Below are 23,925 nucleotides of genomic sequence, written 5' to 3'. Positions count from 1 at the left end.
GCAGTATCATAACTAATCCTACAGTATATAATTCAATTTTAGTTGTAAGTCATTTAAATGATCATATTTCATAATAACAGTGCCCAGAATTACATCTCAAAACACACACACACACACACTTTTAAATGATCAGCAGTTTATTTTCCTATTCCAACACTGATTTTAAAAATCATGTATCTAGAGGAAGCAAAAGGTATACGCACATGCATGTGCACACACATGGATGTTTACATATTGATATATGTATGTATATGTATCTGTTAAAGGTATTATACACATGTGTTCATACACATGTGTGTAAATATATAAATACTCTCAAAATACCAAGTAACAGTAAAACAAAATCATCTCCAATTCAGCTAAAATATTAAGCACTTTTTCTGTGCAAAGTATTATGTTAGGTACTGAAGACATGAAGGTAGAATGTAATTCCCCTTTCATTGAAATTACAGTCCAGTTTGGAGGTGGAGAATTTGGTAAAGTCAATAAATTTTTTTGTGTGCTTATTTCCTCACCTATAAAATGGGAACAATTTCTACTATTTACTTTACAGGGTAATTGTGAGATTCAAATGAACTAATGAATATATTTTAAAACTAGAAGCTATTAATAAGTAGAGATTACAATAAATGAAAGCTATTACTCCTCTTTCTCTAACTTTGTGCTTTTGCCTCAAGACATTCAGATACTGGTCATAACACATATCTACATGATTTAAAACATAAATTCAGAGAAGGAAAAGCCTTATCTTTAATGATTAGGGATTAGCTTAAGGCACAACACTTTAAACACTATTTAATGATTGTATACTTTTCATATGATACTTAAGCACATACTATCTTACATCTTTTACAGTTTTCTTGTATTATTTAACTTTTGTTTATGTCTTTTATTCCTAGCTAATTCATAATTTTAAGGATAGGAACTATGTGTTATCTAACACCTACTTTCCATTTACTCTTCACAGGGCATAGTGTGGTTTACTTAAGTTGCTGCTCAGTTTCTATGAAGTAGATGTATAGCTATATCTGCAACTAGATCCCAAGTTCAATATGGCTCACCTGAGACTTTAAACAAAAACAATTCCTTAATTAGCTAAGATAATTTGACAAGTTTGTAAGACCTAATCATTTGCCCATCACTATTATAACTGCATGAATGATTGAAATCATGTCATAAAATAGAATGAGATCAAAAAAGAATTGTAATTGGAACTGAACACACATTCATCCCATCAATAATTTCAACTGGTTAACTTAATAAAGTTAACTATTCTTCATGTTACACACTTCTGAAAAATATGTGAACATCTCTGAACTAGTCCAATGACTCATTTCACATTCTTTTTTTCTTAAAAATACCAAAAATCTTATCTTGCATTGATTCATTAATTAAAACATAATTTGAGTATTTACTATGTGTAAAATACTATATTATATTGTTTGTGCAGGCTCTGTTAATATATATTTGTTAAGAGTTATGAGATCAGTTGCATACACTGGAAGGACTGGTAATCTGATGAGATTAATATTTTGAACAAAATCATAACATCTGCAATCCTTTAATAAAAAATTTTTTTCTTCATTAAAAAAGTAAGTTCTCAAAACCATCTAATTCCTAATATTATTGCAATTGGAGTTTTCATCATAATTTTACAAGAAACTCTGCAAAAGAGGGAATTCTAAACTTTTTCCTATTTCTGGTATGATCATAACAGATATTATTACAACTAATGTTTTCTCCATCATTTTGCCAATTTTTGAAAAAGAATTTTATACTAATTTTCATATTTCTGACGTATTCATAGCATCAATTCCTAAACTCACCTTGATCTCTCTTGTTGCTCTCAAACCAAAGCCCTCTTCTTTGAAGTTAACCAGTTCAAAACCATCAGTAGAAGCTCCATTTGCAGCAGCCCATTTTATTAGATCAGGGAAATAATCTTCTCTTTTTCCATCAAAGGTAACAGATAAACCTAAATTCACCCACAGTGAAGAAGGGGAAAAAAAGGGAAACTTTTAGACCTGTATGTATGGCTTTCTTCAGCTAACAAAATTAATCTGTGGACAAAACTAGTTTGGCTTAGAAACAAATTCATTACAACTTTAAGAAACATTTATTAAATAATTACTATGTAAAAAGCATTGAGCTGGATGCTGGGAGAAATATTAATATTAAATATGGCATAGTGTCTGCCTTCATGGAACTTACAACCTAAAAGACTGAAATTATTACTATGGCATAAAATTAAAATTTGTGAAATTGTGAAATAATTAGCTTGAAGAGAAAAAAATACTAAAAATCTGAATTCTCTACCACTTTTCTGATGGGAAGACAAGGAAAGAAAAATTCTTTTAAAAAGAATATTCTGTACCAAAAACCCCTCAAAATCTAAATTTATGCTGTTACAGTAAAGGATTCTCTGTAATCTCCGCTGTCCAACCCTTTTACAGCCTGTGGCTGAGAGCTCTGGAAGCTGTTACTGCTGATTCAGTCACCCTTCAAGGCTTATTGCTGGCTTGCTGAGCAAGGCCTGTGCTCCTCTTTTACCCAATGAGACAGACCTTTCTTGCCAACCTTCTTGTCTCAGGTTAGAAAGTTGTTTCACCCACTCCTTTTGTTGGTTCTGCCTTTCCAGAATTTGTTTTTAGGTGTTCTTTTAGTTTAGATGGAAATTTGGGAGAACCAAGGCAAATGTCTACTTTTAGTCTGACATTTTGGCTTTGTTGTCTCTCCCCCCCATCTATCTTTTTAAATGCAGCAAGAGAGTCTTCAATCTTTATTAATATTTTAGTACAATATAGTCTAACAATCTTAAATAGTATGCTATTATATTATTTCTAGTAAACTAGTGTAACATTTTCAACTTTACCTTTTTGCTTTTTTCGGATTTTTTCAACCAGAGCTCGAATCTGTACATATTCTTCCCACTCCTTTCCAGGGCCAGGTGTTGGGCTGCTGCATTCTGAAAATTAAAAAGGGGGGGCAATAAAAAGTTTCCCACTTTTTTTTTCAAAAAAAGAAAAGAATTTCATCAAGAATTTTAAGATACTATGTTCATAGGGAATTTCAGGGTACAGAAAGATGCCAGATGCAGGACTTCAACCTAGGTACTTCTGATATTGAGGATGGATCTCTTTTATATCTGGATAGTCACCCCAAAATCACAAATACTTGCTTCTTCCTATTTTTTTTACAAAGCATTAACTATCCAGTTCACATATAGTTAACTCTCAATTATTAATTGCTGCTGTTTTCCAAAAATTACTTTTATTAAGTTTTAGAATACACCAGATTTTTTGAGCAACAAATTTACCTTCCTCATTACATTTTGCTTAGAACAATATTAAATTGAACTTACTTAAACTATGGAATATGCCAAGTGACAGAACAGAGGATATGGGGTGAAAGGAACAGGCAATTTGGGATACTAGAAATAAAATGGATGGGAAACAAAGTTGAGAAGAATTTGTCATGAGAAAGTTCATAAAATGGATAACGGACATGAATATAGCTGGCCACAGCTATATTTTTAAATTACAATTACTTAAAAAAAACCCCCACCAACAATGCTTTGCAAGTCAGGATGAAAGCAGTAAAAATTCAAATATCCTACATAAAGAAAAAGATTTATTAACATTTGGAAAGTAAACTTACTCTGCAAGAGTTCACTAATTAGGTTCAGCATTTCCTTTGGTGACACTGTTGCTGTAGCGCCAGTGCCTGATTTCTGAGTTTTCACTCGGCTCTTCTTACCCATCTTCTGACTAGTAGGATAAGAGGGAGATACATACGAAAAGTAATAAATTATTATTAGTTGCCATGAAACAAAATCAAATAATATAAATATGAGGTGGCAATGTCTTACTCTTAGGCTTTAAGAGGACATTAATAGCTATTTCTTACCAAGAAGTTGCCATATCCTGAAGTTTCCTTCCAGAAAAAAGTGTGCAGCAAATGTTAGTATTTTGGATCTCAATGAAAGAAAGACTGCTTTGCACTCTCTGGAAGAAAAGCTCATTACTTTTTCACTTATAAAAACTACAATTAAAGTAAATTTTACTCTAAAATTAAAAATAAATTAACAAATAAAATTCATATTTATTATTAATTCATATTTAATTTAAAGTAGGTAGCTATAGAAAGTTTACACAAAAGAATATTGAAACTGGTGACCTAAGCAGCACAAAAAAATATTTTTTCTGATCAAGTTTTATGATAAATTCAGTTGCAGGTAAAAGTCACACCTAAGGTCTTATACAAGGAGGAAGGGGACTGACATGGAGAGGAAAGAAAGAGAGATTGGGACTCCACACTAAGGCTGCTAGACCAGAGTTGGTACTAGAATTAAGGGGAAAAGAGGCCAGGGACATAAGCCATCTAATAGCTTCCTGTTTAATTATCGATATAAGTTAAGTGCTAAGCACAGTCTCTATATTGCTGTAATAGTTATATGTGCTCCAACTCCTACAAAATATCAGTGGCCTGGGACAATGTCCTCATCATCCTATTATAATTAAAACTCTGGCTTATTTATACTCAAATTGACTACTTGAGCTCGGAAATACTTTCCCCCCTACTTTGTGACGAATAGGGTCACATGATTTACATATAGAAGGGATATTAGATATCTAGTATAAAAAATATGACGTCAGATTCAAAAAAACTAGTCAGCAAAGACTGACTAGAGCTGAAGATTTCACAAAGTGGAAACGAAAATATCAAAGACAACAGAAATGAGATCCGGAAAGATAGGCCTAAACTATAGTTGGTTTGAGGAACTGGGAGAATAAGAAAGACTGTGAGTTTGAATGTTATGAGAAGGACCAATAGAAGAAACAGTAGATTTGAGAAAGAAGAAAAACTGAAAAGTAAAGTAAGAATAATTCAGAGCAGTGTGGGAAGACCACTTTGATGTTGGAGTTACCTAAAATGAATGCTGGCTTTGCTCCTTAACACCTTTGTGTCTTTGGAACAAGTCCTTTTAATGTGGATGGGCCTCTACATCCTCATCAGTAAAATAAAGGGTTTGAAAGTAAGTTAAAACTTCTTAAAGCTCTGACTCCCCACATAGGGTCACATAAATGAATGTGGGGGGCTTCAAAATTATGTTTGTTATCAGTAAATATTTGATTTATACAACTATTCAATATATCTATATAACCAGGGTGGTGTAAAAATGTCTGGAGCATAAAAGGGTCAAAGTGGGAAAAGTCTAATAAGTCCTGAACTAGATAATCTCTCAAAGGTCTTTTCTATCTCAAAAATTATTTACAGATGGGGAACAAAGTTCAACCAGAAACCAGCTGTAGGGATATAGATACAAAAAAAATGAACAATCCCTACTTTCAAGAAGGTTATATTTTATCAGAGGAAATAACATAGCACCATGATATCATATAAATATAATAAAATAAAATATAATTATGGAATTTTTAATTAAAAAGGACCTGAAGCATCAATTAATAAAAATGCCTAATCTGACAGATGAGAAAATGAAGAAGAAATGAAATGAAGAAGAAAATGAAAAAAAGTAGAAGAGATTTGTTAAAAGGCACACATATGATCAGTAGAAAAATTGGGGTAGGACCCAGTTTTCTCTCACCCAGAGAGAAAAACAGAAAGACTAAAAGACAGACAGAAAGAAAAAAAAAAAAAAGAAAACAATTCAGGGAGAGCAGAGAGGAAAGGAAAAAGAAGAGGGAGGATTATATAAGGACAACAGTTTTCTTGATTCCCAATAGTTCAATAGTTTTCCTTTTTTCATCTAAAGTAAAACAACTGTTTGGAGTTAGCAAAATACAAATGCATGCAAAATAAATGCTAAAACAATAATGAAGCATATAAAAAAAGATTACATTGACTGCTAGCTTGAGAACCTCATGCAGGAAGTGACCTTGAAGAAATTAAAAATTTAGATTGGTGACTGATGTAAGCAAAAGAAGGAATAAGTTTTGATAGTACAAAGGAGACATAGAAAGGAAATTGGAATAGTTGAAACCAAGTGTAATATCAAGAAATAGTTTAGGAAATAAAGCTAGGTAAGAAAGGTAATACTAACAAGAGACTAGCAGTGCAAACTCCATTAAGAGAGAGACCTTAGCTAAAGTTATGTAAACTGAAAAATGTTGACCAATGAGAGCTATTCTAGAAACTATTATGTTCTCTATACGCATGAAGCACTTAATAAATATATGTTGGTCTGTAGAAACCTTATAAATTAAAGGCTAGAGAATGTGATTTGATCTGAATTCCTGAAAGTTCATAAGAGAACTAAAAGAAAACAATGCTTTATAAAGGGCAACTAACCTGAACTCAGGGCAGCTGAATGGAGTGTCAGGTCTGGAATCAAGATGCCTCCTCTTCCAGAATTCAAATCTGGTCTCACACTTAACAGCTGTGTGACCCTGGGCAAGTCACTTAATCCTGTTTGCCTGAGTCTCCTCATCTGTAGAATGACCAGGACAAAGAAATGGCAAACTACTCCAGTATCTTTGCCAAGAAAACCCCAAATGAGGTCATGAAATTACTGAAGAACAACAAGAAATCTGAGCCCAGGAAACATTGTGGCACAATGCATGAATGGGAGGCAGTCCTCAACTAAAGTCAGAAGGATATAGATTCAAGTTAGGTCTCAAGACATACAGGCTCTATGATACTTTCAAACTATAGGAAACTATAGGAAAGTACAGTTACATTCCCAAATCAAGTAACTTGGCAATAAGCCCTGTACCAAAATATTTTCAATGACAGGTTGAAATGGTTGAATCTTTCACAGTTTCCCATATTTCTATTATAAATAGCAGAACAGTTGCCCAACTATATTCAATATCAGGAGATTCCTCAATAGGACTAAAAGCAAAATAACAGTTAAAAAAAAATCTGAGTGCAATATAAGGAAGAAATATGAATGAGAGAAACTACCAGTTAGGAGATCACTGCAGAAAGCCGGGTATGAAGTAATTATAAAATCCTCTAACAAGCAAGTTTTGAGATTGTAGGAAGTCACCGTAATAGAATAAGTAATGAAGCAACTTCACCATACTGGACACAGAGAATTCATTAAAACTAGGCTGAGAAGTTTGACTCAAAGAGGCAAAGAGGAGCTATCAGGTCACCAGACCTTTAGGACGTGGCCTGTGTACAGAAGATGACTTGAAGAAGGAAGAAAATGAAATCACAAAGACCGATTAGAAGCTCCTTAAATCTTAGGAAAGATAAGGATTGGTAGATAGAAGACCCCAGAAGGATTAAAACTGAAAAAATAAACATTTCTTTGAAATAAAAATGAGGAAATATAACACATTTGGATAGTTTGAAAACAATTATCAAGATCACGCAAACTACTTTCCTAAAGTTTCACACAGTTAGGCCAGTAAGTATAGTACCTTTCAAGCAAACTCCTATAGAGTAAGAACTATTGTTTCACTTTTGTTATTCCAGTCATTTAGAACCATTTGGAACATATTAAGTACTTAATAAATGCTTTTTCATTCTTTATTCATTCATTCAAAAAAAAAATTCACACACAAATAAAACATTGCCAAATCCCAACATTTATTCTTTCATTAACAAAAAAAAAAAACAAAAAAAAAAAAAACCTCGAGTGAATAGCTATGTTTACAAATGAAATCTAAGATTTTTCCCCATTTTTATTTAAATACAGTTCATATCTACCACTGACATTTCTGTGAAGAACTACTGTATTTAACATTAAAAAAAAAAAATACTTTCAAACTATAGGAAACTATAGGAAAGAACAGTTACATTCCCAAATCAAGTAACTTGGCAATAAGCCCTGTACCAAAATATTTTCAATGACAGGTTTAAGAGAGATACTTTTTAGCACTGTTGGAAAGATGTTTTATTGTTTGAGGCTCCAAACAAATAAAGAACATCACTTTAATGGTAGCTATAAAAATAAAAATAAATCCCCTTCACTTAATAGTTCTAAAGGGGAAAAAATTTAAGCCACATAGGCTCTACCTATCTTTGTACATTGTTGCCTCTGACTTAGTATGACCTGTCTTTAATCAGAGTACCTCAATTCTATTTAATCCAAAATATAAACCTTTAATGTATGAAGAGAGACTGGGAGGAACCATTAAATGTAATAGTTAGGAAGCAAACTTCATCTGCTAAAGATTCCTCTAAATTTTGAGTATTAAATTCATTATATGCTTTTAGCTTTAGCTTTTATGGTTCTTTTATGGCCCAGCTTATATCATCTCTCACATGAGGCATTCCAAGTCACTCTATCCAACTTTCTACCCACCAAAATTACTTTTTGCTTATTTACATATTTGCATAGAGGTCAGTTGGGCGATATTATGGAGATAGAAATAAGATATATGGGGTAAAAACCAAGGAGTTGAGAAGTAACAATGAGATTACAAAACTAGATGACTAGAAAGAAAATGGACCTTTAATATAAATAGAACATTTTGGAAAAGGGGTAGTTTTTAGAAAAATATGAGTTGTTTTGAATGTGTTAAGTCTGATGTTAAAAGCAATTCAGTTTGAAATGTCTCCTTATGAGATACAGAATTGAAGCTTAGAAGAGAGAATATGACTAGATACAGATCACTGAATGATTCAAGAAAAGAAAATTAAAGGACTGATAAAATAAATAAGGGCATCAAGAAAGGATTCTCAGAGAAATTAACTCTTGGTAATACGATCAAAGATTTAGAGCTGGAAGGATTCTTGTAGTTCTAAGTTTGGTCTTAAAGAAACATAATAAGCATTTTGAATATCAAAAATGTTTTTATGAAATGACAGAATAAGAATAGCTAGTAGTACAAATTAATTGGAACACAGAATGGAAGGACAATACCATGACACAAGACAGAAATGACAGAGAGAAGCCATACAATGCATGTATATTCTTCTAGAGGCAACAGGAAACTAGTGAAGGCTTTTAAGTAGAAGAATGTCATGGTAAAGCATATGTTAAGATGATTACTTTAACAGTTATATGGAAGAAGAGACAAGAAAATGGGTGAAGTTAATTAGGAGGCTATCACAACAGTCTAGATAAGATAATGGGAGCTCAAAGTAGGGTGATGGTGAAGTAGAAAGGATATTTGTCAATTCTATAATATTACTCCCATCCATTACTATTTTTTTTAATTTATTTTTATTTATTTGCATTTCAGTTATCCTATTTCAGATTCTAACCTATTCTCATTAGACTATTTTTAACACTTTTATTGTTGGTATTTTTGCTTCCAGTCTATTATTTCAATCCTAGGCTGCCTGTCACAAGTCTTTCCACTATTTCAGTCTATCTTTTACTCACACATTAGTGCAGGCACAACTATATCAGCCCCATATTCAGTAAACCCTAGTGGTTCTCTATTATGTCTAGGATAAAATATTAAATCCTCTCTTTGGTGTTCAAAGACCTTTATAACCTACTTGCTTTTTCAATTTTCTGAAACTTGACCATATAGTCTTCAATTCAATGACCTGGCTTCTTGGCTGTTCCACAAACAGGATGCTCTTTTCTCTCTCCAATTTGGGCATTCTGTCTAATTGTCCCCTATCTAGAATACTCTCTTCCTCAGTTTTGTCTACTGTGTTCCATGGCTTCCTTTAAACTTCAATTGAATTTCATCTGTTACAGAAAGCCTTCTCCAAACCTTTTTATTATTATCTTCTATTTATCCCTGTTTATAACATGTTTGTAAATTATTTGTTTGCATGCTGTTTTCCCCATTAGATTGGGGGCTCATGGAAGTGAGGTATCCCCAGGTACTCAAGCACAGTAATAGGTACCAAGTAAGTGCTTTGCTGTTATTGCTTACTTGTTTTCAACCATGAAAATTCCTTTTGTGACCTATTTTATTTAGGCTTTGTTTGGCAAAGATACTGGAGTGATATGACATTTTCTTCTCCAGCTAATTTTATAGATGAGGAAACTGAAGCAAATAGAATTAAGTGACTTGCCCTGGATCATAAAGCTAGTAAGTATCTGAGGCTAGATTTGATCTCAAGAAAATTATTTCCCTGAATCCAACCCTGGCACTCATCTACTGAGCCACCGGAATGTTAGGAGACTATCTTGCTCCAGATTCACAAAAACAGTCTAATTGGACTTTCCTTATCTGTTTTTCTCTTCAATCTAGCATATAAGGCTGCAACCAGATTATTCTTTCTATCACAATGGGAAAATTTCTAGTTTTAAAGTCAGAAAATCAGTTAAAATGCTAAATTCTAAATGTTATTATGTATATGTCTCTTGCCTAATTCTTTTACCTCTCTGGGATTCAGTTTCCCTATTCATAAAATGGAGATAGTAAATATCTTGCATTCACTACATGCCAAAAACTGCTAGGAAAACTGGAAAATATGCTATAATAAGTTTCAAAAGGATATAGCCCTAGATACACAGAGGAACAAGGAAGAAAACATCTTCTTAATTATGGACAGAAAAAAAAATCAGAGAAGGCAAAATGTACAATTTTGATTAAATCAAATTAAAAAGCTCTTGCCAAACAAAATCAAGGCAGTTAAAATTAGATGAGAAAGTTATCTGGGGAAAAAAAAAATCTTTGCCCCAAATATATCTGGTAAGGATCTCATATCCAAACTACAAATGTAATTGATTTAAATATATATCATACATATATTGTATAATCTTTATTTTTTACATATGTATATGATAGCTATTCCCTATTAAATAGTGAAACTATAAATATATACACATATGTAGATAGACAGACAGACAGAACAGACAGATAGATAGATAGATAGATAGATAGATAGATAGATAGATAGATAGATAGATATGATAGATAGATTTAATTCCCAAAGAAAAAAAGGAATGAAGGAAAGAGGGAAAGAAGGAAAGAAGAAAAAAGGAAAGAGGAAGGGAGAGAAGAAAGAAAGGAAAGAAGGAAGGCGGGAGGGAAGAAAAGGATCATTGAAACAGTTTTTAAATGTGCAAAAAAAAAAGTATTGAAGAAAATAGACAATATAACTTTTAAAATAACATGAACTTAAATATTATTTAACAACATAAAACTTATGTAATAAAAATCCATAGTTTTGCCTATTATATTCATTTTGTGTTGTTTTACATGTTGGAAACATTCATTTATTTTGGTGTTTGGGAAGTTTAGAATAAAAAGAAAAAAAATGTTTTAAAATAACACTTGCATAACCTACCTCATGTAGCATTGTGGGAAAAACACTTTGTAAACCTTACAATGCTATAAAAAGTAAGTTATCTGTAAAATGGGAAGGATAATGCCTACAATACCTATCTCTCAAGTTTTGTTAAGGAAACTGACAGGTGCTATGGTACATGTATTGTCATTATTACTATTATAGCTATGTTTATCTTCATTTACTCAGATTTTGTTGAGGTAGAAGCTGTATCTGAAACTGCAATTGGAATTGGCTGGCTAGTGTTCTTATTAATACTACTGGACTTTGCATTGACTCAGTTACCCTGGTCAGTGTATTGTTCTTGAGTATGAAGTGTTTTTCCTTGGATGGAACTACATTCAGAGTTTCTGGGTTTCCACTAGGGTTATTTTAAAAGTTTCTGGTTCCAATGCCAAGTATAATATTAGGAGTTAGGGGAACAGTGCCAAAATAGCCATTGAGGATTCATTCATTCAGTCCTGAATGTCTGAGATCTGGGATAAATAGATGCAAGACCACTTTTAAAATAATCGCTTCCCTTTTCTTTGTCTCATTTTAAAAAAATAATTTTTGAGGAATAAACGAAAAGAGCATTAGAATTGGGAGTCAGAAGAGAGGTTCAAATCATAGCTTCCTGGAAACTATTTCCAATTAAAATGGAAGTGATAATAATTTAAATACCTAGATTCTGAGTTGTAAGGATTTTATTATGATGTAGAAAGGATTTTTAAGTCAAACATGCTGGGGAGAATGGGGGAAGTTGACTAATTCTCTAATGTCTCTTTCAACTTTGAAATTTCCTATCCAAGGTAAATGAACATAAAATACTCTGTGACTAGAACGACAGGGAAAGGTGATGCAGAATGTTGGAGGAGATGTGGGAAAACAAGGACACTGATACATTGTTGGTGGAGTTGTGAATACATCCAGCCATTCTGGAGAGCAATTTGGAACTATGCTCAAAAAGTTATCAAACTGTGCATACCCTTTGACCCAGCAGTGTTACTACTGGGTTTGTATCCCAAAGAGATCTTAAAGAAGGGAAAGGGACCTGTATGTGCAAGAATGTTTGTGGCAGCCCTCTTTGTGGTGACCAGAAACTGGAAACTACGTGGATGCCCATCAATTGGAGATTGGCTGAATAAATTGTGGTATATGAATATTATGGAATATTATTGTTCTGTAAGAAATGACCAACAGGATGATTTCAGAAAGGTCTGGAGAGATTTACATGAACTGATGCTGAGTGAAATGAGCAGGACCAGGAAAACGTTGTATACTTCAACAACAATACTATATGATGACCAATTCTGATGGATGTGGCCATTTTCAACAATGAGATGAACCAAATCATTTCCAATAGAGCAGTAATAAACTGAACCAGCTACACCCAGCAAAAGAACTCTAGGAGATGATTATGAACCACTACATAGAATTCCCAATCCCTCTAATTTTGTCTGACTACATTTTGGATTTCCTTCACAGGCTAATTGTACACAATTTCAAAGTCTGATTCTTTTTGTATAGCAAAAGAACTGTTTGGACACATATACATATATGGTATTTAATTTATACTCTAACATATTTAACATGTATTGGTCAACCTGCCATCGGGGGGGGGGGGGAGGAGGGGAAAAATTAGAACAAAAGGTTTGGCAATTGTCAATGTTGTAAAATTACCCATGCATATATCTAGTAAATAAAAACTATTAAAATAAATTTAAAAAATACTTTGTGACTATGAAGCATTACATTTACATTGCTATTTTTATTATAAAATGACAATAGACCTGAAAGTATGGGGAGGCAACAAAATATAGTGGAAAAAACAGTCATAGAGTTGACATATTGGCTACATGATCTTGGGAAATTCCTGTGATCTCTTGGAGCCTCAGTTTTTTCATCTGTAAAATGTTGATAATACTTGTGTAATTATTGTTTATGTTTATCACAGGGAAAAAAAATAAAAATTCCAAAAGATAGGAGCAACATAATGTAAAGCATGTGAAGAACACTGATAAATTTCAAAAATCTTCAATAATTCACTAATGATGGATAAAATTCACATTCTCTTGCCTAACATTTAAGGCCCTCCACAGTTTGGTTTCACTCTACCTTTCTAAGTCTGGGTTCACATTACACGTACATTTCATACATTCTAAGTGACAGCCAAACTAAACCACTATGCTCATGGCCTTCAACACAGTTGGATCTTAAATAAGTTAAACTATTATTATTAATAATTATAATGGTTGTGCAAAAATGTTTATAGCAGCCCTTGTTGTAGTGGCAAGGAACTGGAAACTGAGTGGCTGACCATAAGTTGGAGAATGGCTGAATAAGTCATGGTATATGAATGTTACGGAACATTATTGTTCAATAAGAAACGATCAGCAGAAATGATTTCAGAAAGACCTTTAGTGACTTGTATGAACAGATGCTAAGTGAAGTGAGTAGAATAAAGAGCACATCATATGGTGTTCTTACAGGAAGTGATTTACAAATTTTGGCAGTTTTGGTGGGGAAGAGCTTTTTGAAAATTCTGTATGTAGGGATATAGTGCCAGAGACACAGATAAAGAAAAAGGTGGAGAGAGAGAAAGTGAGATGGAGACAGACAGGGAAAGAGAGAAAAGCAGAGAAAATATAAAAGAGGAAGAAAAGAAGGGTGAGGAGGAACTGGAGAGGGAGAAAAAAATACAGAGATAAAGAAACAAAATTTCCAGACATGGCAGAACACAAGAGTCTAGATGAAACAATGAATCTCTATTTCATACGATATATTTTTAAAAATATATAAAAATTCTATATGTTACTTTCAAAAACTGTCCTGCTTGTCTATGCTTCCTTATGAACTACCTTCTATCCCCTTCTATTCATTAAAAAAATATATATATATTTTACAATGGCCTCTTTATTTTTTTTAATCTCTATTGCTTTCTTCCCCCCCACAACTGGTACTCCCAATTAAAAACAGAAAAAAGCAAAATGAATTCACATAGTGACTATGTATAAAAATATATGTCTTTCTCTATCTTGTGTACATCACCTCTTTGTCAGGAGGTGAGGAGTATGTTTCATAAGTCTTCTGGAGACATAGCTGATCACTGGACTGATCAGAGTTTTTAAATCTTTCAAAATTGTTTTTCTTTATAAGGGCAGCTCCTCTTGTATAAATTGTTGGGATTCTTTCTGTTTCATTGACAGTTCATTCTACACATGATTTTCTGAAATCACATTTCCTTAATTTATCACATAATATCCTATTAAATTCTTATTCTACAATTCATTTTACAATTATCCAAAAGAAGATCTAAGCAATTCATCCTCTCAGATTTTCTTTGTGTTCCTTCCTCTGATTCCTGTTTTCTTAAATCTGTTTTGCTTGTGACTTACCTCTCTATTATCTTCCCTCTTAATGCGTGACTTCCCCATACCACATTCCTTCACCCTCATTTGTTTCCCTATTGAATATGATGTATTTTGATATCAAATTATGTGTTCAACTTGTAGTTTTAGATAAATAAGGTTCATCCTTTTGCTCACTCACCACCATCCCTTACTACATTATTTATAAACTCTTAAGTACTTCAATTACGAGAACTGCGAGTTTCATTCTTCTTCCTTATACATCAGTGTATTCCTTTTATCCTACTTAATTTTTCCCCTCTTAAAATCCTAAAAATGGAACCAATATGCTTGCAGGAATATTTTTTTTTTCTTAATTAGCTGCCTCAAAATTCTTTGGAAGACATTTGTTTCTCTCCCCCCCTGATTCCCACAATTAGAATGTTATTACTATTTCAACATATAGCTATTTTAAGTTGCTCAAATAAATTTACTTCATTTTCACTAGACTCTTGGGCTTTATATTTCATAGTTCCTACTCAGCTCTGGCCTTTTTATCTCAAATCTTTTAAAGTCCTTTCTTTCATTACAGTCACATTTTCCCTGAGAATTATATTCTTAAGCTGTTACTGGCTATAACCCTTCTCTTTTGCAATTTGGAATACTATATTCTAAGATCTCCTTTCTTTTCTAACACTCTTATGTGATCCTAATAACTTACCCTTCATACATGGACTGCTTTTCTGGATTATCAGAGTACTTTTCTTTGGCATGGGAGCTCTGCATTTTTCTTATGACATTTATAGGATATTTCCTTTGGGTTTGCTTTCAGGAGGTCGTTGGCAAGTTCTTTCTATCTTTTCTTTGCTCTTTGGTTCTAACAGATATAGGCAGTTTTACTTTCCAATTTTTTAAAAATATTATATACAAGTTGCTTTTTAAAAATCTTGCTTCTCAAAGTAATTCAATGATTCTTATATTGTTTTGCTTTGACCACTTTTCCAAATGAATTATTTTTTAACATAGATATTTTTTTCAACATTTTGATTTTGTTCTAATATTTGTTGCTGTCTCATGTAGTTCAATTCTGTTTTTTCAATTCTAGTTTTGGAGGAAACTATTTCTTATAGCAATGTTTTTACAAGTTATTTATTCTCCTAATTTTTTCTTCTGGGTTTTTATTGAATTAGCTTTTGCTTCAATTCTTCTAGAGATCCATGTAATATTCATGGAAAAGTAATTTCTTCCTTTGAGTCTTCCCTTGAGAACAGCAATTATTATGAAGTTAACTTGGATCCTTTTTTGAAATCTCTGGAATTGTAACAATTTTTTATATTGGTGGGTATTTTCTTTGATTTACTCATCTCTTTAACCTTGTTCCTGAATAGAAGCTTTGTACCATGGACAAGATTTACACTTTGCTCCCATTTTTTGGATAGGGTATTCATCCCTGCTTGGTCTTGCTTGCCCCAGGTTATCAAGGCTTCAATGCTGACCAATCTCTTGGGGTTCAGCACTTTTACCCATTTTTGAAGTTTAATACACAGGTCCTCATGGCCTTTTCTGGTATCTCAGGAAAGGGTATTAAGTTACCTGAGTCCCCAACCTAAGACTGTTTTTTTGTCTGCTGATGATACCCATGGCTTTCAAGATCCCCACCCTTGTACTATTTCAGGGGAAACTTCTATACTTGCTGAATCCATTCACTGAATCATGCAGGTTACACATATCCAACCTTTAATGATGTTAAGTAGCCGCCTTCAACTGCTAATGGTTCTGCAGGTGGGGACTCCTTTTCTAATTAATTGTGGATTTCTGACAAACTTGTTCTGTGGTTCTGAGCTGAATGAAGTCACTCATTATAATTTCTCATTGGATCTCTTAATAATTTTTAGGTCTGCGACAAACTTTAGGATTTTGATAGAACAGGTAAGAATATGTAGTTGTTATTAATATATAGCAGCTGTCCTTCCACTTTCACATATATGTCACAACCCTGGACTACAGCTTTATATATCTGGGTGCACAGGTCTACAAATAGTTAAAACTCTGATTCAGAACAATTCAGTTGGGTGAAAGGGTGATTGGCACTAGGAAGTGCCAATCTAAATTGTTGTCGTTTTTGCTTCCTTCTCTAAGAGAACTATGACATCAGAGAGGTGATGTCATGACATGCAAATGAAGTGAATTTAAGTGAAGGAGGGCCATGCAAGATCATCTGTCTCACTTTTCCCTAGAGAACCATCTGGATTCAGTGGCAAGATATTGAACAAGATGATTGGAGATAGATAGCAAATTCGGGGCCCACCCTTGAGCTAAACAGGGGCAAGGAGGAAAGAAGCCAGGGAAAAGAAAATCATATGGACTTATATAAAGGGAAGCTATTATTCTATCATATCAGTCTGAAATATAAAGACAAGATTTTTTAGGGATACTTTGCCGCAAACTGCTGCACAAAAAATAAAATTCCAACAGGATGGGATTCAACAGGGTTTAATAGAGACTGAATCTATAATTTGACATATTTAAAAACTGTTGGGAACTGATATTCCCTCCGCAAATGCAAGTTGGCACCTCTTCTGAAATTTCTAATCTTAGAAAATTACCTAGAGGGGAAGTGGAATCAAGATGGAAGAATGGAAGTGAGCACTTTTATTCATCTAACCCAATTCAATACTCCACAACAATTGAGAAAACTGCCAGACTGAATTCTGATAGGGAAGGCAAAGAAAAATCATTTTACCCAGCCCAGGGTAATGCAGAAAGATAGAGGAGTCTGGAATGACTGAGAAAGGGATTGCCCAGGAACACAGAACAGCAGAAATGGAAAGCACTTTGCTTAGGAATGTTAAGAGAATACCAGGGCTGGAAACCCTGTTGCAGAAAAAGAACCCAGAGGATCCCAGAACCAATGAAGGAATAGGAGGAGCCAATTGGCAGTTCTGTTGTCCATTACCCAGGTCACAATTTCAGGACAGAAAGGAACAGTTGAGAGTAAAAGAGACCCTAGCTATAAAGCAAGTTCTAAAAATTTGGTTGTGTAGCTCTGAGCCCACAGATACAGAAGTGGGAACTCAATTCTAACCTTTAATCCTATACATGAGCTTGTGGTGGAATAATTGAAGGAGGAAACCAAGATTAGAGGGGAGTGAATCAGTTAAATAGGTCTGAATCTGCAGAACTTCCCAACAAGCTAACAGTGACTACTGAGTCAACCAACATGCTACTCAACCACACATAATCCAACAGGCCCAAACTTGGATTAGGAACTTGCAAAACATAGACCAGGAGAGCAGTAAACAAATCTTCCCCCAAATCATATCACCAGAAGCACCAGAAATTTAGCGGGCCCCCCGATTGAGTTGTGAAAACAGCAGAAAGGCATAAAAAGACATAAATAGAGCAAATAAAGAAGAATTCACATAATGGAAGAGGTAGTAGGAAGGAAGATAAACATTTGAACAGCACTCTCATCTGAAATGATTCAAGGACAGAAAAATAAACATGCACACACATTTGGGGACAGAAATTCCTTTTACCCAAGAGGTAAGTAGAGGGAAAAGGGGTTAAGAGAAATGTCAAGGTAGAATAAGAGAAAGGGAAGCAAAATAGACTTTTGAGGAAGGGATAGGGGGAAAAAGAGAGTAAATATAAGAAAATAGGATAGAGAGAAATATAGTTAACAATCATAACTGTGAACATAAACATGAATGGAATGAACTCACCGAGGGAAGGATATCAGAATGGATTAGAAACCAGAATCCAATATATGTTGTTTACAAGAAACACACTTGAAATCTAAAGACAGACATAAAAGTTAAAATAAGAATCCAGAGCAGAACCTGTTATGCTTGGGCTAAAGTAAAAAAGGCAGTGATAACAATCGTGATCTCAGACAAAAGCAAAAATTGACCTAATTAAAAGAAATAATCTGGGAAACTACCTCATGCTAAAAGGTATCATAGACAATTAATTAATAACAATACTGAACATAATATGTACCAAATAATATAGCATTCAAATATTAAGCCAAAAGTTAAATGAGTAAGTAGAGAGCAAAACTATATTAGTAGGGAACCTCAAGTTACCAATTTTAAACTTACATAAATCTAACCACAAAATAAACAAGACATTAAAAAGATGCACTGAATTTGAGGAAAGATAGATATGCTAGCCCTCTGGAAGATACTGAATGGGAATAAAAAAGGACTATTTCACAAATGTGCCTAGCACTTTTACAAAAGTTGATCCCGTGTTAAGGCATAAAAATTTCACAAGCAAATGCAAAAGTATTATATGTATCTTTTTCTGACCATAATGCAAACAAACAAAAAAAAAAGAGTTATATTTAATAAAGGACCTCTGAAGCACAGATTAACAAAAAACTGGAAATTAAATGATATAATCCTAAAGAATGAGTGGGTCAAAGACCAAATCATAGAAAAAGTGAGTGATTTTATTAGTGATTTGGAGCATTTTAAATGGCTATATTAAAAATGTTCTAAATTACTAATAATTAGAAAAATGCACATTAAACATTGGAAATTGACTTATTTAGAGTCACATGGTATGTTAAATAAGGAATTTAAATTCAAGTTTTCCAGGAAGCAAAGTCATTCACCTATTCATTATTCTACATAGCCTCTTCGCATTCAATGCCACAATGATGTCCCCTACTATCTGACATAAGTTACTCAGCTATAATTTGACTAACTAGGTCTGGCTGTTCATAAACATTCCTGCATCCCGATAGTTTTGTTCACAAAATAATCCTTAGCTAGATTGCTTATTTTTAAAGACCAGGTTACAGTTCTGTATCTTCTATAAAAACTCTCACCTATAATCTCCTCACTTTAAAATCCTAAAGCTTAACTATAGTACTGATCTCTCCATCTATATATTTTATATTGCTAATGAATTTTGCTATAAACTACAGACAACAGACAAAGAGCTGAGGGGCAGGAACCTGTTAAATCTTTGAAGCACTTCTATCATCAAGAATCATAATAGGCATTTGGTTTGTTAAATAAAACTATTCTCTATGATTTTCATATATTCCCGAATGCTGTCTTAATAACCAGACTTCCAGGCTTTTCATAAGGCAATGATCTGGTGCTGAAAGTTTTCTTTCTAGATCTTCCAAGAGTTAATTAGTGGACCAACATACCATCTCCAACATTTGTCATTTTCAATTCCATCTTATTTCCAACTCATCTTAGTTAATCTGATAGGTGTGAGATTTTTTTAATTCAAATTTGTTTTATTCAAAATTGCTTTAAAGTGCATCTCTCTTATTATTAATATTTTGGAACATTTTTTTCATATGACTAGTGATATCTTTGTTTTCTTCCTCTGAAAACTGAAAACTCTCTGAAAATTGCCATGAATATTCATATCTGACCATTTATCAATTGGAGCTATCCTAGTGGCTAGTATAGTATTCTGAATAAGAGGTGGATGGAGTCATGGATAAAAGGCTAGGCTTGGAGTCAGAAGACCGAGTTCAAATCTAGCCTCACATACTTACCAGCTGTATGAACTTGAACAAAATACAACCACTGTTTGCCTCAGTTTCCTCAACTGTAAAAAGGGGGATATTAATAATACCTACCTCCCAGTGTTGTTGTGAAGATCAAATGTATAAAGCACATAGAACAATGCTTAGAAAACAGAAGGTACTACACAAATATTAGGGATTATTATTATTGTTATTGGGGTATTCAATAAGTGTTTGCTAAATATTTTTGAATACAGTCATTGTAGTCAAGTTCCTAGAAGAAAAATTGTTCAATTCACATACTAAATTAATTTCACTAGAAAAGACTAGGCACAAAATGTTTGTGGCAGCCCTTTTCATAGTGGCTAGAAGCTGGAAGATGAATGGATGTCCATCAATTGGAGAATGGTTGGGTAAACTATGGTATATGAATGTTATGGAATATTATTGTTCTATAAGAAATGACCAACAGGAGAAATATAGAGAGGCTTGGAGAGACTTACATCAACTGATGCTGAGTGAAACGAGCAGAACCAGAAGATCATTATACACTTCAACAATGATACTGTACGAGGATGTATGCTGATGGAAGTGGATTTCTTCACATAGAGAAGAGCTAATCCAATTCCAATTGATTAATGATGGAAAGAACCAGCTACATCCAGAAAAGGAACAATGGGAAATGAATGTAAACTGTTATTTTTACCTTCTGAATCCAATTCTTCCTGTGCAACAAAAAATTCGGTTCTACACACATATATTGTATCTAAATTATACTGTAATATATTTAACATATATAAGACTGCTTGCCATCTGGGGGAGGGGTTTGGGGGAGGAAGGGAAAAAATCTGAATAGAAGTAAGTGCAAGGGATAATGTTGTAAAAAAATTACCCATGCATATGTACTGTCAAAAAATGTTATAATTATAAAATAAAATAAAAATAAATTAAAAAAAAAAAAAAAAAAAAAAAAAAGACTAGGCACACAAAAACCTGATTTACATGTTAATCTTCCCAAGGCGGTTGAAAACCAATCAAATTAGGAGAAAAGTAAGATTTAGTCTGCAATTAAAATAACTCCAACCTAACCTAAACAAGTTATTGATGTCTAATGATGGGACAAGGATAAGAGAAGATTACAAGTAATCACTATTTCATAAAGAAGCTTAGCCAGTATCAATCAACCACCACAAAGGGGACCCCAAAGAAACCTGGAGATTGCCTCACTACCAAGTGGTAGTGCCAGTTTAGAACATAAACTCACTGATAAAATCTTACAAAGAAATATAAAAGCTTCTAAGCAATACATCTCCTCATAAAAACATCAAGAAACAGTGAAAGAAAATAAAATTTATAGATGACTTGGTGAGAGAGCTGATTGAGCTAATTTAACTCCAGAGAGAATTTAAGAATGAAATGTTGGAGGGGAATTTGGGAGAGGAAGAAATGTGAAGAAATACATAAAATATCTCAAAATTTCTCAAAATTTTTTTCTCTATCAATGAAAGAGAAGCCACAATACTTGTGTTCTAACACAGTAACACTGGAACACTATGAGGAAATAGAAATCTCTTTAAACAATTTTAGGGTTGGGTTTTGGGAGGAGGGATTTGCCTTCTTATTATGTGAGGTTACTGAGAGGGAATTTGGAATTTACCAAAAATTTAATTTTAAAAAAATCACATTAAAGAAAGCTATGATGGGAAAAGCAGCTGGACCAAAAATAGGTCAATGGGAAGGTCCACTCAGAAAGTAACATAATTTAGGGAAAGTAATTTAGTAACACAATGGAGGGATCAATTTTCAGGATGGAAAGGGAAGGATACTGATACTTAGAAAAAAATCATGGAAATTGTTGCTAATAGGAAACGATGAATCAGAAGATATCTGTAGTTGCCAACCTATATGCCTGCTTACCTATTTTGAGCAATCTTTATTTTAAGAACAGTCTGCATACTTCAGGATATCCTTGTTGGGGATGCATGAAGAGTTGGGTTTTTTAGTTGTGTTCCATAATGGATCTGGTGTGTCTGGTCACGTGGTTGACTGAAGGGTGGAGATTAAACAAGATCTCATTGTGCTTGTTTGCCCACTAAAGAAGGATAGCTGATTCACTGGAACAGAATACTGCCTTAGGGATTCTCCTACAGCAGCTTATCCTCCTATAGTGTGAAATTCTACCAGACTTGTAGAATAGCATAGACTGCAATACAACAGAGATGACTTGGTTTAACAACCAATTACTCTGAAAGGAAAAACAGGGAAGTGTGGGTTCATTAATGTCATTTGCTATTATGATGGAGGATGTACAGCACTGAGTTCTGATGGAAAATAATATTTTTTATTTTACATTTATCTAGAGAAAAAGAAGTCTTAATTATGCTCTCATTTATTGATTTTTAAAAAAATGTTCTGACTACATAAGCCCCAAAACATCAGTCTCTTAAATGAGAATAACAAAGGAAAATATAAATGAAAAAAGAATCCTGTTTTTCAGACTACTATATATAGTTGTATGAAATTTGTCCATCAGTACATCCACACATGCTTTTGTGTTTGTATAGATGCATATATGTATATTACAGATAGTATAAATGGTCCAGAATTGAAAAGGAAAATAAGTCCTTTTGAAGAACTCTTGGAAGAAATAAGAAATATAGTTTTGGGATACTGTATAGTACTTGTAATGACTACAATTTCAAAACCCATATTTTTAACAGCAATATTTTTCTAGTAAGAGTCAATACAAAGTAATGGGGGGGGGTGGAGAGAATAAACTATCCTCATAATAAAAAAAAAAAACAACTAATTTTAAGACTTATCTTTGATGTACACCAGTTCTGTGACTTGGGAAATTTACCTTTCTTTGCTATTTAATAAGTATTTAATATACTTATATTGATAGAACACAATAAATTATAGCAAAGTATTATTTGATGAATTAATACTAACAGTTAATTGTTGGTGCATTAAAACCCGAGGTGTCCCACAAGTCTTAGATCAGTTTTAAGCTTTAAAATTTTTTTAAATTATTTTTTTAAAAATTGAAGCTTTAAACTGCACTAAGTCTTTTGGGACATCCTTAATTAATTTAAGCACTTACAAGGCACAAAATAATTTAATGTAGTCTAGAGGATACAATAAAACTTAAAACATATTCCTTACCCTTAATGAGCTTATAATTTGGTTAGGGAGACAAGACATTCACACTAAGATAGAATCTTCATTCTAATGGCAAAGAAAACATGTAACCAAGTAGGTATATATAAGGCAAATAGAGAGAAACCAGAAAATAATCTCAGATGGAAAGGCAGTTGTTGGGAGGGATGGGAAAGGCTTGTCATAGAAAGTTGGATTTGAATTGAGACTTGAAGCCAAAAAAAACAAGAGATGGAAGGAGTGTGGATGAGAAGGAGAGATGGAATTATGTGTGAAAAAGAGTGAATAAGTCAATGTACCTGAATTGAAAAGTACATAAAAAGAAGTGTAATAAAACGGTAAAGATAGAAAATCCTAGGTTATGAAAAACTTTTTAAAAAGACTTAATAGAAAACTTTTTATGTGGTTCTGAAGCTTTTAAGGAACCCTTAAAATACTTTGTATAACAGGAGTCCTTAATAAAAGTTGAGTGACTTCTATCTCATTTTATACTTAAAAAAACAAAAAAAACAAACAAACAAAAAAAAAAACATTAGTTTAAAACAATCTTGAGTCCCAATTTGAAGCTTCACCCCATAAGGTGTCAAAGTCAGCATTTGTAGGTCTTTGATCATATAAGTATTTCCTCCAGTAAAATCCATTCACACAAACTTAGTTTTCTTACAATTTCCCAACAGGACAGGGAAAGGGCTCCTCAAGGAAAGGTACTCTAGATCCCATTCTCTCCAGGGATTCACATCCAACCATTCCCTTTCTTTTCAATTTCCC

The 23,925-nt window shown here is 33.2% G+C and overlaps 1 protein-coding gene across 9 annotated transcripts in view; it reads right to left on the bottom strand.

The window, feature by feature from the left end:
- SETD3 (SET domain containing 3, actin N3(tau)-histidine methyltransferase) overlaps positions 1–23,925 on the bottom strand; it is a 109,866-nt gene that overhangs the window by 73,939 nt on the left and 12,002 nt on the right. For 2 of the 9 annotated variants that reach the window (XR_012486615.1, XM_074291328.1), the window contains exons 2-5: positions 18,227–18,299; positions 3,658–3,767; positions 2,873–2,965; positions 1,827–1,975 (exon numbers count right to left, since the gene is read on the bottom strand). Coding sequence is in view for 8 of the 9 variants with exons in the window: in XM_074291328.1 (XP_074147429.1) it covers positions 1,827–1,975; positions 2,873–2,965; positions 3,658–3,760 (345 nt within the window). In the remaining variant the exon portion in view is untranslated. Of the gene's footprint in view, positions 1–1,826; positions 1,976–2,872; positions 2,966–3,657; positions 3,768–3,906; positions 3,934–6,309; positions 6,449–18,226; positions 18,300–21,915; positions 22,714–23,925 lie in introns of those variants that run through there. The other 7 variants (XM_074291322.1, XM_074291330.1, XM_074291325.1 and 4 more) reach the window with 7 other exon arrangements.

The sequence above is a fragment of the Sminthopsis crassicaudata genome, chromosome 2, assembly GCF_048593235.1.
Source record: "Sminthopsis crassicaudata isolate SCR6 chromosome 2, ASM4859323v1, whole genome shotgun sequence".
Lineage (NCBI taxonomy): Eukaryota > Metazoa > Chordata > Mammalia > Dasyuromorphia > Dasyuridae > Sminthopsis > Sminthopsis crassicaudata.
The sequence above is the reverse complement of the archived record's forward strand: the minus strand, read 5'-3'. Positions and strand labels throughout refer to the sequence as shown.